The sequence below is a fragment of the Lepisma saccharinum genome, chromosome 20 (assembly GCF_977018435.1).
Source record: "Lepisma saccharinum chromosome 20, izLepSacc3.1, whole genome shotgun sequence".
In the NCBI taxonomy this organism is placed as follows: Eukaryota; Metazoa; Arthropoda; class Insecta; order Zygentoma; family Lepismatidae; genus Lepisma; species Lepisma saccharinum.
In genome coordinates this window covers 7,116,052-7,130,845 of record NC_139248.1, presented here as the reverse complement: position 1 = coordinate 7,130,845, position 14,794 = coordinate 7,116,052, and the positions used below count along the sequence as shown (strand labels likewise).

The 14,794-nt window shown below is 40.3% G+C and overlaps 1 protein-coding gene across 1 annotated transcript in view; it reads left to right on the top strand.

Moving 5' to 3' along the window:
- Positions 1 to 4,081: 4,081 nt before the first annotated feature.
- The window catches only part of LOC146003693 (uncharacterized), an 85,042-nt gene continuing 74,329 nt past the window's right edge, over positions 4,082 to 14,794 (top strand). Inside the window, exon 1 of the mRNA XM_083142059.1 lies at positions 4,082 to 5,571. Within this exon, the coding sequence (XP_082998185.1) occupies positions 4,305 to 5,571 (1,267 nt within the window). The 5' untranslated portion in view covers positions 4,082 to 4,304. The remainder of the gene's footprint in view (positions 5,572 to 14,794) is intronic.

The window sequence follows — 14,794 nt, the reverse complement described above, 5'->3', positions numbered from 1 at the left end:
TTATCTTTATTTCTGTCCCTCTTTTTCTTTCTTTCCTCCTTCTCTCTCCACTTCCCTTTCTCTTTCTTCCTCTCCTTGTTCCAACTTTTTTTATTTTTGCTTCAAAATCTCCCTTATTCTTTTTCTATGTTATTCTTCCCCCTCTCTTTCAGCCCCTTTCCTCTAAATAACAAAAAAATTCTCGTATCACTATTTGGTGCTGGTGGGGGCTACAATCAACCCCTTGTTCAGCCAGTAACGACGCCTCTGCTACATACAGTATATCTACTCGAAATAAAACTAAGCATTACAAACACTGTTAACCGATTTTCCGTTATTTGGTTTATTTGTCTTTGCTTCTCGGCCACTTTGGCTAATCGCGAAGATGGGGATGAGTAACGATGTGATGAAATGATGAAGTGATTCTTACACAAAGAACATCCATGCTCAGGCAGAGGTTCGAACGAGGAAGCGTAATTTCTTGGAGGGGGAGGGGTGTTGGGGGATTCATGCCCGGACCTAATTCGAGATTCAGCCTCAATGAACACGCAGGGGGACCGTTTGGTTTCGAACAAATGTTTCCCAAAATACATTTCGGTTCCTTTCTGACCTGTTTCGTGTCAGTCGTCGCTTCATCCTTTCCTCTCATTCATCATTTATTACTTCCTTGTTTTTCGCAGCAGACAACGGCCCAAGAATTTCTCCGCACCGTGTCCATTCTTTCAACGGTGCTAAAAGACCCCTTTCCTTCTGGCATTGTGTAATGCCTTTCTCAGGCTCCCGTACGTTGCATTTCTTTCAGACGTTCACTCTGAAGCGGATGTTGTAGTTGGGTGTCAGAATCTCTTGCTCGTCTTTCTAATTCTTTTATTTTCTCGGTTTTTGCCATCGCCCCCCCCCTCCCTCCACCCTCACTCTCTCTCTCTTCCATTTGCCTTTCTTCGCAGCGCGTGCGTAAAGAGGAAACGCTCTCGCACACGCGTCCACGCCAGTGTTGCCACTTGAAGGGAATTTTCCCTTTTTTGCAGGGAATTCAGACGAAATTTTAACCGAAAGGGAAAAGTGAAATTTGATTACAAACGGGGTGCGAAATCCAGGGGAAAGGAAGAACAGGGGAGATTATCCCTTACCAAAAAATTCCAGGGGTGGGGTAGAGTTTTTGTTGTAACGTTAAAGATAAGCAGTTAGTTTAACTTCAGATACATTTTACTAAGGATAATATCGAAGGATAGTGTCTGTCTCTGTGTATGCTTGTGAGTGTCGCATCCTCTCATCCCATCCCCTCTCTATCTATAAGGAGACTATTAACAGATCTACAACAACCAGAATATAGACACAATAAAAGTATAACAAGAATGCAAGAAAAATATAAGTAACAAATCTAATTGATTTGTATATATACAGTAAAACTTCTCCTAACGGACATCTCTGAATAGCGGACACCTCTAAAATACGGACATTTTTAAATTCCCGGCAGAAATACATGGGGTTTAATGGCAATATTACTTCTCAATAACGGACGTGGACACTGAAAACTACCTCCCCAACGTAAATAAAACTTCTTAATAACGGACAGCCTGAAAGAAAACGGTCACAATTCCTGGAATTCGATACAACAATGGCCAGTATTTCGAAATAGCGCGTATTGTTTCATGTTACACCGAACGTATTTCTTTTTAAAAGTGCAGACAGTAGACAGTATTCTTTGTGGTTATCTTGAGAAGTGTGTGTGTCACTTCTACTACGATGTCACAGAAACGCAAACGACTGACTTTAAAGGAAAAAGTTGAAGTCATCAACGTCTACGAAAAGCATTATGTTCGTAAAGTATGTACTGTAATATGCTTATCCTATTGTGTAACATCCTACACTTTTTTCAGAATTGCGGACACTTCTTAATAACAGATATTTATTTTTCCCCCAGGCCTGTCCGTCATTGAGAAGTTTTACTGTATAAATAAAAAGCAAAATGGAAAACAAATTACACATGAAATGTTTTGTAGTTTATTGACTTTTCATTGCCACGGGTGGCACACTCTACATTTTTGACATTAAAACAACTGTTCTACTGATGGCTAAACAACATTTTTCGTACAGTTTATGTGTAATGAAATGTGAAACTTAACACTGTTGATTAAACATAACTACCCTTGAAATACGTTACTAGATTTGTAGGAAGTGAACAATTTTGTGTCACGGGTGGAATAGACGAGAAACTGCCTCTTCACTTAATAAGAAGTTTATTTTAATTTCTGTGAATTGTCAAATGAAAGATAAATTACTTAAGACAAAGAGAGAAGTTAATTAACCCTTGAATATTCTAAGCCCCGCGACTGGTTAAGTTTGCAGCAGGTTCTATGTATTAATCCACGCGAGAACGGCGCTCAGCATTTCCCGTGCCAGTCTTGCCTCAAGCTTCGAGCTGTTCATATCACAGACAGACAGCATCGGCAGTATTGCAGCGGAACTATATTCTGCGTGCACGTTTGCGTCTATATATGCGAAAAGTTGCTGCAAAGTTAACCTGTCGCAGGGCTTAGTAGAGTTGAGAGGGAAATTTAAACGTTAAAAGAGAAATTAATTGCTTTTTGTGTCACGGGTGGGACACAATACAAAACACAAGTAAATCAAAAAGTTAAAATAAACGCACAATATGTTAAATACCTTCTACCTTCTAATTTAATTATGTATAACACTTGAATTTTCATGCAAATGACAATTTTAGATTGTTCATTCACAAGATAAAGTTTCAGCATTGCATTTAATTTTAAAAATTGAAGTTCAGTGACGCTTTCTCATGGAATGCCCACAAATATATATTTAAATATTTATTTTCTTTTTATATACAGGGTGTATCATAAGTAATAGCGCAAACTAACGCAGTTGAAAGTACACGATAATAGAAGCAAAAAAGTCTCAGTAAATATGGGTCCGCAAACGAGCCGTTTTCGAGATAATAGCGAATGTGTGGTTACAAGCCACCACTGACTTCATTGTTTGTATGCGTCGTCCTAGTTGGTAAAATGCTAATAATACAGTAAGAAAAGTCATTGGAGATCTGATTGCTTTTATTGAACATTCTACTTACTTTAACAAACGTTAGTATGTTACATGTTACACTTACTGTACACTCGTTCCTGTTAAAGGAGGTGTTCCGCATTGAGTTTCGAATTCTTTCGAAGACCTCCGGTTCACTTCGGAATTGGTCACAAGCATGTACAATTCTCTGTACTAATTGTATCCATCCTGTTTGATTCCAACGCCACCTCTCGGAAATGTTCTGTTTTGTGAACAAAGAGCAAACCACGGAACGCGCAAGGAGTAAAGCACTCGGTGTTCACAAAATGCAATCAGTGACTGCTTCTAACCACACATTCGCACACATTATTAGCATTTTACCAACTAGGACGACGTTTACAAACAATGAAGTCAGTGGCGGCTTGTAACCAAACATCGGCAATTATCTCGAAAACGGCTCGTTTGTGGACCCATGTTCACTGAGACGTTTTGCTTCTATTATCGTGTACTTTCAACTGTGTTAGTTTGCGCTACTATTACTTACGATACACCCTGTATAGTAGTATAATAAATATGCACATAGTGTGTAACACATGAAAACTTGGTGAGTTTTCTGCTCTTTTCGTACATGTGTCATTACTGTATGTGTAATACTTTGTAAAATATACGGTTTTTAAAATTCGATGAATCGTTTATATATTCGAACATGGCCCAATGAAAATACTACTACAATTTATTATTATTATTATTAGTAGTAGTATTAGTATTATTATGTGATATCTTTAGATGAAGGTTTATAATTAAGGGGTCCTGTGTTCGATACCAGGTGAAGGCACATAGTGGTTCGGATCCCACTTTAAACTGTAGGTTCAGTACCGATTAGCCTTTCTGTGCATAAAGCGGACTTAGAAATAAAAACGCACAACCCAAATTTAGAGGAAGGAGGAAACGGTGAGAGGAAAAAAGGGATATTCTATCTCTTCGCAAAGGGAAATTTTGGCTTCAGATTGTGGCAACACTGCTCCACAAACGCGAAGATGTGACTTCAGAGAATTCCCGAGTTCCGAGGTGCTGCATCGGGAGAGGGAGAGGGTGCGCGGGCCGACTGCCAACTCCTGCCGAAATTGTACGTCGACTCAGACCAAGAGACGTCTACCCAGCTCGAGAAGCCGTGCAGACAAGCTTCTGAAAGTGCGTAAGTGTACGCGTGTGTGCAAGCGTGTGTCAAGAGATAGCTCAGTGTCTGGGATGGGTGTCGAAGGCAGGCACCCTCGCGGTGGAGGGCGTTAACATTTCCGGGAGCGGACATGGAGGAACGTGCTGACCACAGTGTCGAGATGAAGCCCGCCGAATCTCCCGGACTGGCAAGAAGCGACGGTGGTAGGAATGACCTTGAGGATATTCCCGAGAACATGAACCCTTGTGCGTCTCCAGAAAGCATATCCCCAAGCCCCGATCCCAACTCGAAGTCCAAGTCCTTCGCCTTTGACAGCTTTGACTACCCCGAGAGCGAAGGTGCGCAGTCGAAGTTAATAACGGAGGCACTGCAACAGGAAGACGAGTTCATGGAGTACCTGATGTCACTTCCGGTGTCCCAGAAGATCCAGGAAGTCCCTAGGGAAAGGCAGAGGTCTTCCAGTTGCAAACCTGGTAGCATTTTACCCATCATCACCTCATCTTCAAGAACGTCGAATGCAAAAGTGGGGTTGGATCATCTGGACAACCTGTGCAAGCTCATGGAGCAGCTGGGAGACCTACGAGAGCAGAACTCCAAGCTCCAGAGGCGAGTACAGTATCTTGAGGACTTGAAGAACTTGCAAGAAATGCACAAGGAGCTGCAAGAGACGATGCAGAACAAGCAGCAGGAACGGGTAGAGCTGCCTTCCTATCTTACAGCCCACAGAGCGTCTGTTCTGCCCACCGTGGGCCCACCGCAGAGCTTGCTACCAGAGGCAATGCCGCTGAAGCGACACGGGTCAGAGGAAAGCTTACCGAAGACGAACGCCCAGCCGAAACGTGGCAGCAAAACCAAGTCACATCTGCGTATAAGGTCGTCGCTGGCGAAGCAACGAGAAAGGAGCAAATCCGTCGGTTACGACGAGATCAAAACAGAGACGGAGAACATTGTTGAAGACAAGGGACCGCAAGAACAGCCGCAAAAGCAACAGTCGCGGCCGACGTCGCTGATAAAATCCAAAGTGTCAAAGTGGACCAAAGTGAAGGAGGCGTTCAGGTGGGAGAAGGCGCAGATAGAGTCCCCGAGATCGGACTCGCGTTGCACGACCGAAAGGACATCGACAAACTCTCAGGAAGTTTCGCTCCCGGAATCGAAGTCCCAGGACAGCGGGATAGGGTTGGGACACCTGCCGGAGGAGTCCGGGTCCCGGTTCCTTAAGGTCCCGGGAACCCCCGACAAAGGCGACCTCAGCGTCAGCCCGGCTGACTCCGTGCTCAGTGGCCACTCTTTCACGTTTCCCACGTACTCCTGTCCGATATCATCCTCGTCTTCGTCTGACGACTTCACCATGGACGTTGACCTTAACTTCGCTGCATTCGCTGACGTCACGGATTTTGGTGAGTTTACACCCTTGATTTTAATCTTATTACTAGTTGATTACCCTCCGTTGCCCGGGTATTTATTTATCCCAATCTTGTATTAGACAGGGAAATAATTAATTCTAACTATAGTGTAAAATGTAACTAACGGTAAATGTGATCGTGAATGTCACCAATTAGCTTAGCGACTCCGAAAACTATGGATTCGACACTAATCTAAGTCATTTGTGGCATTTTATTTTCCACCCCCTCTCACCCCCCATGCCGATAGGTGATGAACGTGGAGTTGAACCGCATTGGGAGTGTCACGAAAACTATGGATTCCATTCGCAACACACCCTGAATGTTAGACAACTCGAGAAACACTATCGTTGTGCGGATTGCATAGAGTCATGGATGTCTCTTTGTGCGGAATTTAATATCGGTGGTTCTCGATTAATTTTACGTCACCCCTCCCCGCCCATATGGGTGCCGGGGGTGTCTTACCCCAAAATATTATTTCCAGATTGCAAGTGATACGTGTAACAAGTTTGGTTGAAATTGCTCCAGGCGTTCGAGAGTTATGCCGGAAATATACACAACCACACACACACATACATCCATGTTTATATATATAGAAGATAGATTAACAACAAATGTCACTGATTTTTGTGGCTACGAGCTCAGTAGCGTGGCCGAAGAGATTGCTGGAAGTCATATGCCCATCACTGGTTTGCAATTCCAACAAGAAGATGTACAGTCACCGCCAATATAAATAGGACGCCTACATCCTGAAATGCTCGCTTTGTGTAAGGTGTTGTGTGTGTTGCCTGACCCAAAGGCGAAAAGTGGATTTTAATAGCAAAATTTCGCCGTAGACTTAGGCAACACACAACAAGTACACGCGAAAATAGACGAGATTTATTAGGGTAGGTGTATATCCAAAATTTTCCATTTGGTGGGTGCAGATGGAAGGCCTATCTAATTTGACGTATTGGACCCTCATATTCACAGTAACGTGAAATTACAATTTTACATAAACTCCGTACCACCTAACTGTAGACCAGGCGAACGAGAACAAGTCTCTGCGCAAGTAGTGACGCGAGACGGCTCCACCAATGAACAGTGAAAGAAACCGGATTGTGTAATAGGCGACGGGAGTTACCCGTTCTCTCTGTAAGCGTTGCAAACTTATGAAAAGGATAATACCGAACGCACATGGCAAACGGACCGTATTCTTGTCTCCAGGTCCGTACGATTGGTTTACCAATTTCTTAGGCAAATATTAGGGATAAAACTGCAAGAGCAAATTTTGACAAGCCATGCATTTAGCGTATGGACTAAAGTCTGGACCGTACGGTTGGCAACACTGCGCTTCACTCGATTTTCCCTCCTCCTCTACCTCTACAGTTAGCTGAGACTGAGTATTGATTTTACATTTTCATATCATGATATAATTGTATCCACAGCTGACTCCATAAACATGCTGGAACTTCCTATATCCTGAATACATCAGGAAGTTTGCATAGCACAACACTGTGCATTATTCACATACCACAGAGGTTGAGACAACAAGTGAATACCCTGATCAACATGAAGCATCCGGAGAGAGTTTAAATAAAATATAATCTTATAGATTAATACGATAGTGCATATGACTAATTTCTGATTAACAATGAAGCATTTAGAGTACATCTTTAATTTCTTTTTAACTTCCCCGTGCATATAGCACCGTGTCATGAAGGCATATTTAGGGGATGTGGGAGTAGGGCCCCACACAAACTCGATCTCGACCAGCTTGGAGATGATGTGATCAGCATCACGCTCCGGCCGTCTTAACCCCCCAAGGTTGCCCCTAGGTAAGCATTGATTTGAGGCTGGTTGAGCTCCAGAGCTGCTTATATCATTTTTTGCACATTTGTCATTATCCGCTGAGATAAATCATCATATTGATTGATATTGATATTAACGAAACAGAACTGTATATTCCAACGAACGGGCAAAGGACCGTGAACGAGCGATTTCAGTTAAGACCGCTGGGAACAGATTCCCATTCTTCTGACGACAATAAATTCTTGAAGATGCGTGGGTGTTCCTACATGTGGTGGAGGAGAAGGGGAGGCCATTTGGCACGGAGCTGCGTTGTGTGTTTTGAGAGGTCCGCCAACGATAATGTGCCCATTTGTCAAATGCCAAACGTGCTACGCAATAGGCTTAAGCAAAACTTGTAAAAAGAGATATCATATTCTATTTACTTTCTGTAATACAATTTGCAACACAACAGACTTTGGTGTTGTCATTTTCATACTCAGGGGTAGAAAAATATAGGGCCGCCGATCGCTATGGCGCCTGAATTTCCAAATTCAATGCTAAGAAGTATATATATACATACACACACACACACACACACACACACACACACACATATACAGAGCATTCCCTGATATTCGCTACGAGACTCGACTGCAAGCTGCCCGGCAACCGCGCTTGTCTTTCCCTGTAAACGTGTCAGCGACAGTCGCTAGAGTCGGATATTAAAATTACAGTTTTCATATTGTGTACTAACCTTGACTACAGAAGTTGTTGAAAATTATGTCCATCTTCTGTAACACATTCCTGGCATCTCCTAAGGAAACTGGCATTTACACGTGCAAGTTCGTCTACTGTAATTGTCCCGATTTTTCGTACAAAACTCCCTTTTAACTCACGGATGGTGTGCGGATTGTCTTTGTATACTTAATTCCCCATTTTTCTTTCCACTTTTATTCAGAACTGACCCTGTTACTCTGAACTTTTTCACGAGGTTTAATATAAGTGACTGCCGCGGACCCGTTCACCGGGAAAGACAAGCCCTGATGCCGGGCCTCTTGCCGCCGAGTCTCGTAGCGAATGTCAGGGGATACTCTGTGTATGTATATATATATATATATCAAAAATCCAATATGCTGACCAAGGCAGAATTTAATTAATTTTATTTTAAAACAAACTAAAAGTTACGTTTCAACCTTCTAGCAAGGTCTTTTTCAGACTCTGTACCAAATACAAATGAAATAAGGCACAAAATAGGAATAATATATATATATATATGTATATATATATATATATACGTATATATATATATAGGTATATAGTGTGTGTGTGTGTGTGGGTGTGTGTGTGTGTGTGTGTGTGTGTGTGTGTGTGTGTGTACACAAGAATCACTCCCCTCCAGACACAAGATTATTAGAAACTTATTTATCTGGAACATTCCTTTCCAGATGTTCCAGCAGTTGTCAACTGTTGTTTCACCTGACAAGCGATTTAGATAAACATTTCCTTTCATCTGGAAAGTGGTTGGACTCTTTATCTCACGCTCTTTTTCCTTATCCTTTCTTTCTTCATTCCTCTTCCTTTTTTCTTCTTCTTCGCTCTTGTCCTTTCCACTTTTTCTAACACCTTCTTCCATTCTTTGTTTATCTTCAGTCCTCCATTCCAGTTCATTGTGTCTTCTTCCCCTTTCTTCTTTATAGTCGAGTCTGTCATATATTAGAATGTATTGCATAGTTATTTATGCTATTACCAGTTGAGTTAGGAAGGCCACTCTTGCGCAAGAATTAATTACTTTTAATCCAATCATATGTATTAACATCATATTTCAAAATGTGGATCTTTTATCTTGGTTGGATTCACGGCTCTATTAGACCATATTTGCCAAATAGGAAAAGCTGGTCCCTGAGAGAAAGGGGCAGGTGTCTGAATTATCTTTAGGTTTTTCTACCCCTGCTTGTAGTGTAAATACATCCTTTAAAAATGTTTACACTTTAAAGCTTATTATGCAAAATAAATTCGGAAGGTTAAGCAATGCCTGTCACAATCAGTACAATGTTTCACTCACGGTCACTTCAACTACGGACGATTATAAGGTCAATACATATATGTTTGTAGCCAACCAGGGTTGTTAAAGGTCCAGGAATTTTAAATAAATTCCGGTCCAGGAGACAAAATCAGCAAGCGTAAATGGGTTCTGGACCGTAAAGAACCTTTTTATCTGTAAAGTATTTCAATTCGGTCCAGGAACCTTTTTACCAGATCAATTTAAATTCGGTCCAGGAACTTTTTTAATGATACAATACCCAACTTGGACAGAATTTAAATTGTGCGAGAAAAAAGGTACCGGTTTTGCAGAACCCATTAGAATGTATGGGTTCCTGGACCATTAACAACCCTGCAGCCAACCTCCGTGGCGGAGTGGTTAGCACAGCGCGCTACAACGCCAGGGGTTCCGGGTTTTAATCCCAGCCTGGGCATTGGTGTTTCCTTGTGAGTGTCATCAATTTCATCTTGTCACTCATCCTCATCGTCGCGATTAGCCCAAATCTGCAGAAAAGTGACTCTAAATAACAATATTCAAAGTATCACCGGGGAAACAGTATTTCCCCTAGCAAGTCGAAACCAACAATTCTTCTGAACATTTCAGGCTGCATAAGCTTTAGGAAATCATGTATTCATATGCATTTATAGCAAGGTGGCTGTTTTCCGGAAACTTTCAGCCCCTCCCTATTCGCGATTCAAATTATCTGATATGCCATCTGGTGAGATTATCTTGAACTACTGCATGTAGGACACTATTCTGTGTCGAGGTCGTTCAAAGCATGGGGAATGTGCGAAAGAGTAACGACTACTTTTCAGTTTTTCGCTCTAAATCGTTTTATGAGTTAGAACAAGCGAAAAGCTTTCATGTGTTTCCACACCGTGGAATCAACAAAATGAAATTTGTAAATCAGGGAAAACAACTGATTGACAAAAGACTGGCACATATATACACAAACATTACTCCCCTCCAGACTATTAGAAAGTTGTTCTAATAGTTAACATTCTAATAGTCTGGAAGGGAGTAATATATCGTCCTGTTTTGTACCTTGTTACATTTGTACTTGGTGCAGAGTCTGAGGAAGACCTTGCTAGAAGGTTGAAACGTTACGTTTAGTTTATGTTTTATAATAACATAAATTTCTGCCTTGGTCAGCATATTGAGTTTTTCAAATAAACAATGTATTATGTATGAAATTTGGATCGGGTGTAAGTCGATTAAGTGCGAAGATGAAAATAGGTTTGAGAATGATTACTTGTATTACTGTTTTATTCAGTATGATTGTAATTTTCAGAGAAGATAGCCTGGTCATGAAATTGTGAATTCTATTATTGTTACTAAACTAGTCTGCCTCTTTGGAGGAAGAACTGCAACGATATGTTTGCATTTTTCTCCTGTCCCAGCTTTTCAAGTACAGGTCAATTGCTTTATTTTCAAATCATTTTCGAGAGCCCGAGCTACAACATGAGGTGTAGAGATACAGCACTGCATTGAAGGACCAGTGTATATATTAGTTTCGTCTGAGTTTTTTGTGTTATTTTTGCCTATCATAATTAAGTGCTTCGTTCTTAGCTTCACATTCGTTATATTTCCTGGTATTTATATCCTATTCGCAATATTAAAAAATATCGCGTAACTTCAATGTTTCTTCTATAACAGCCATGACAAAATGCTGCAACTACCTACTATTAACTGAACGTAAGTAAGGGATCAGGATGCGAAATCCCGAGGGGGGGACAGGGGGGAATTCCCCCCACCAAACTTTTCCAGGGGGGAGAATTTTGTTCTAACAACAAAGATAAACAATTATTTTTGAAGTTGAATAAATTTTACTGGAACAATATCGAAAAACACAAAAAGAACGAACAACAAAGAGCCTCATTTCTAATGACACTGAGGTCACTCTAAAACCCAGAACACAGAAATTAGTCCGGCTTGTCAATTATTCTCCATTACTCATCACCTTTCGTCAGCTACCGCAAAGTATACACATTTATAAATAAAACATGTAATAGCATTGAGATGTGAATTTTACATCGGAAACTATTATCTTCTTAATGTGTCTTAATTTTTGCCCCTCCCCCTAGTCACGCAAATAACTGTTCGTAGCATTAGTAGAAAATTAAAATCTTCAATTTGCAATTGAATTTTGAATGAAGGACAGTCCATATAATAGTATATTGCATATTTTATAATTTCATTATTTAAGAATTGACCTATATTTATTGACATTATATATAGTGTTTATGTGTGTGTGTGCCTGCTCCAATCTGCAGTGATTTCATACCCTGCAAGGGATGTATCCTACATACAGCGGCCATATTGGATGCGACACTAGCGCTCAGGTGGTGAGTTTTTAATCGCGAATTGTCGACAACAAAATAAAACAGTTAATGTATCTTGAAACGCAACATGAAAGGATAAAACTGGTAATTTTCTATACATTTTCATTTACGAACGTTTATACACACAGTTGAAATGTAATTTCCCATTGAGGAGCTTATAAAATTAATATAACGCTTCAGATAGAGGAAGTTAGCATGCAGGTGTGTGGCATTGAAATCGACACTTGGCTTTGAGAATCACCGGCAAAAAATAAACTTTTGAACTCAAGCCAGAGCTTCATCGCACAGCAAACACCGGGCGCCTGTTGTCTATGATTATAGGAGCGTATCCGAATATCACCAGCTGTCGGAAGATTCGCTAGGCGCTCTTCAGCTGTCTTTGGAGGAAAATAAAGAAACGGGGTCCGATTCAGTTTTTGAAAGTGAAGCGATCTGTTTGGGTTATTTGTTTGCGTGTCTCTCTGTGATTCAACCGTTTTCCGATGTTAATGGCCTTCGAGACAGGCGGCAATGTCCTTCGACTGTTGCTCAAGCACAACCAGGGTTGTCAAAATTTGTGTTTTTTTAAATAAACAAAAACAGTTTTTTTTTTGTTTTAAACATGATTCAAATGTTTTGAACAATGTTTTAATCAAGAACAAAAAACATATTTTAAACAAATAAAACTTTTAAACGTAATTCCAAGAAGACTTATTTTCTAAGAATAATTAAGGAATCTGTTAAATCATCTAAGGAATGACTGTATTTCTAGTTATAAATACTTGACTAACTTCTTAAAATACCTATTTATGTTACTTTTAATTCTCGCATGTAAGCTGTTCGAGAAGGTTAAACTATTCCACTGTTGCCAGGCCACTCTATCCACGTGGTAGCTACTCTGGTTTGCATTCACATAGTATTGGATTTTTAAAATGTTTTAAACACTTGTAAAAAAAAACATACGCAGGTGTTTTAAACGTGGCGTATGGGTATTCATCACGATATACAGTGGACTCTTTTTAATTCGAACTCCAAGGGGCTACGAAAAAAATCGAATTATCCAGAATATAATAAAAAAATACACTGTTATTAAACATAAAACTGCATTAATACGCTAACAATACACCTTATCTTACAACTGCTATGTTCTATCCATATCTCCATCCAGGATCAGTACACTTATTGGAATATTCCCATCACGTGATTGTTTTTAACATTTTCATTCCTCTTTCTACATCTCTAAGCACTTCAAATTACTTATCTAACGTTAAGCTACTGTACGTACCACGTTTCGACATTGTGACTCCACTAAAACACACAGACAAATGACCCCTTCTGTCCGGCTATCCGCTCCCCTCTCAGCTTGTTTCTGAGAGGGTGAAGGTCACATTCCTACAAACAAAAGCTCTGGGGATTCCCGCTGCCCTCTCTTATCTGCCGTCGGTACATCTGTTAACCATAAAAACAACCTTTTCAAGAAGAAATAGGGGACGAGTCATCTGTTGGAATTTCTTATGTAGCAACCACTTTGGTCTTTCTTGGAAAGATTTATGTTAAATTATTGGAAACCTGACTTCGAATTATCCAAATGTAACCTTCAAAATTATAATTAAGTAGTCATCTTTAACATTGTTTTAGATAAAGGTTTCAAGGGGAAGGTGCTTTTGCTCGAATTATCCAAGTTCTAATTAAAGAGAGCGCACTATATTTCTTTGTTAACTGAGTGCATATTTCAACCACTGAACAGATTTCTGCGCACAGTAAACAAAATAACACGGATTGGATGAAAAGCCAGTCAGAAAACACACAAATAACCACAGCCTTGCATACCTAGGTACCAAATATTAAGTATAAAAATGTGATTTAAACAAGTCTAAAAAAATGTTTAAAACAAGTTGTTTTAAACGCGCCAACCATGAGCACAACACCAGCAACACAACAATAACTGGTGCGTCTTGGTGTAAACGACGGTTGTCTACATTCCAGGTCCGTAGCAAGGCAGGGACCAGGGACGCTGAGCCCCTTTACATTCCCGCCCACTCCCTCAAGAATATATTGAAAAAAGTTGCATGTATTCGTATGATATTTATAAATATTCTGTGTGTTATATTAACTGAATGAACACCCCCACATACATAATTCACATTCATTTAATGCTATTGAACTTGAGGTTTGTAAACGTTTTAAGTCCACTTTATGCACAGATAGCCTAATTGGGACTGGACCTACAGTTTTAAGTGGGATCCGAACCACTATGTACCTGCGCCGAGATTCGAACCCGGGGTCCATGGGGGTCTTCCATGAAAAATGGTCTTATTCCATATAACTAACAAAATGAATTAATATGAAAATGATTATTGTTTTTAATTGCATTAAAATGTTTGTGAATGAACATAATTTACATATTTCAGCAACAAAAGTTATTAGCATCTGAGGCATATATGCTTCACAGAGAAATGAAGTCAAAATTTGCGAAATTTCTAAAGCGTCAACCACACGTAACACATTTTCGTTAATATTTTTCATGCATCAGGGCTATGTCATGATATTTAAGTTTATTTTCATTTGTTGCAGATACCAAAAAAAGTACTTCATAATTCTATGAAATCAGTTCATTATGAATATTTGAATCCAACCTCGCGTGTGAAATATCACACACGTAACGCTGGAATGCCCCCATGGTGTAGCGCTCGGTGGTAATCACTCTGCCACGGAGGTCTGCCTTATATATTCGATTAACCAAGAATGGCGTAGGACATCCTCATTAAATCAATAGCTGAACTCGGCCATTTACTTCAGCTTAGTTTCCGAGGACCAAAGACCTTGCCGCGATTACTCACACTTCTAAAATAGCAAAGTTTGAAAGATTCATCTGCACCGACCGTGCTTGTTTAGCCAAGAAAATCGAAGGCTGCAAAATGTCAGCAGCGCACTCTCTGGGGAAGAACAGTTGGACGATCTTTTTGTAAACCCTTTGTTGTTAAAATGGCGCGCGAAAGTGACATCTGAATAATTCACGCTCTTTTGTTTGTTGTTTCTATCCATCCTGCGGACATTGTGCATGTCTGGTGAAACAGATTCAATTTTA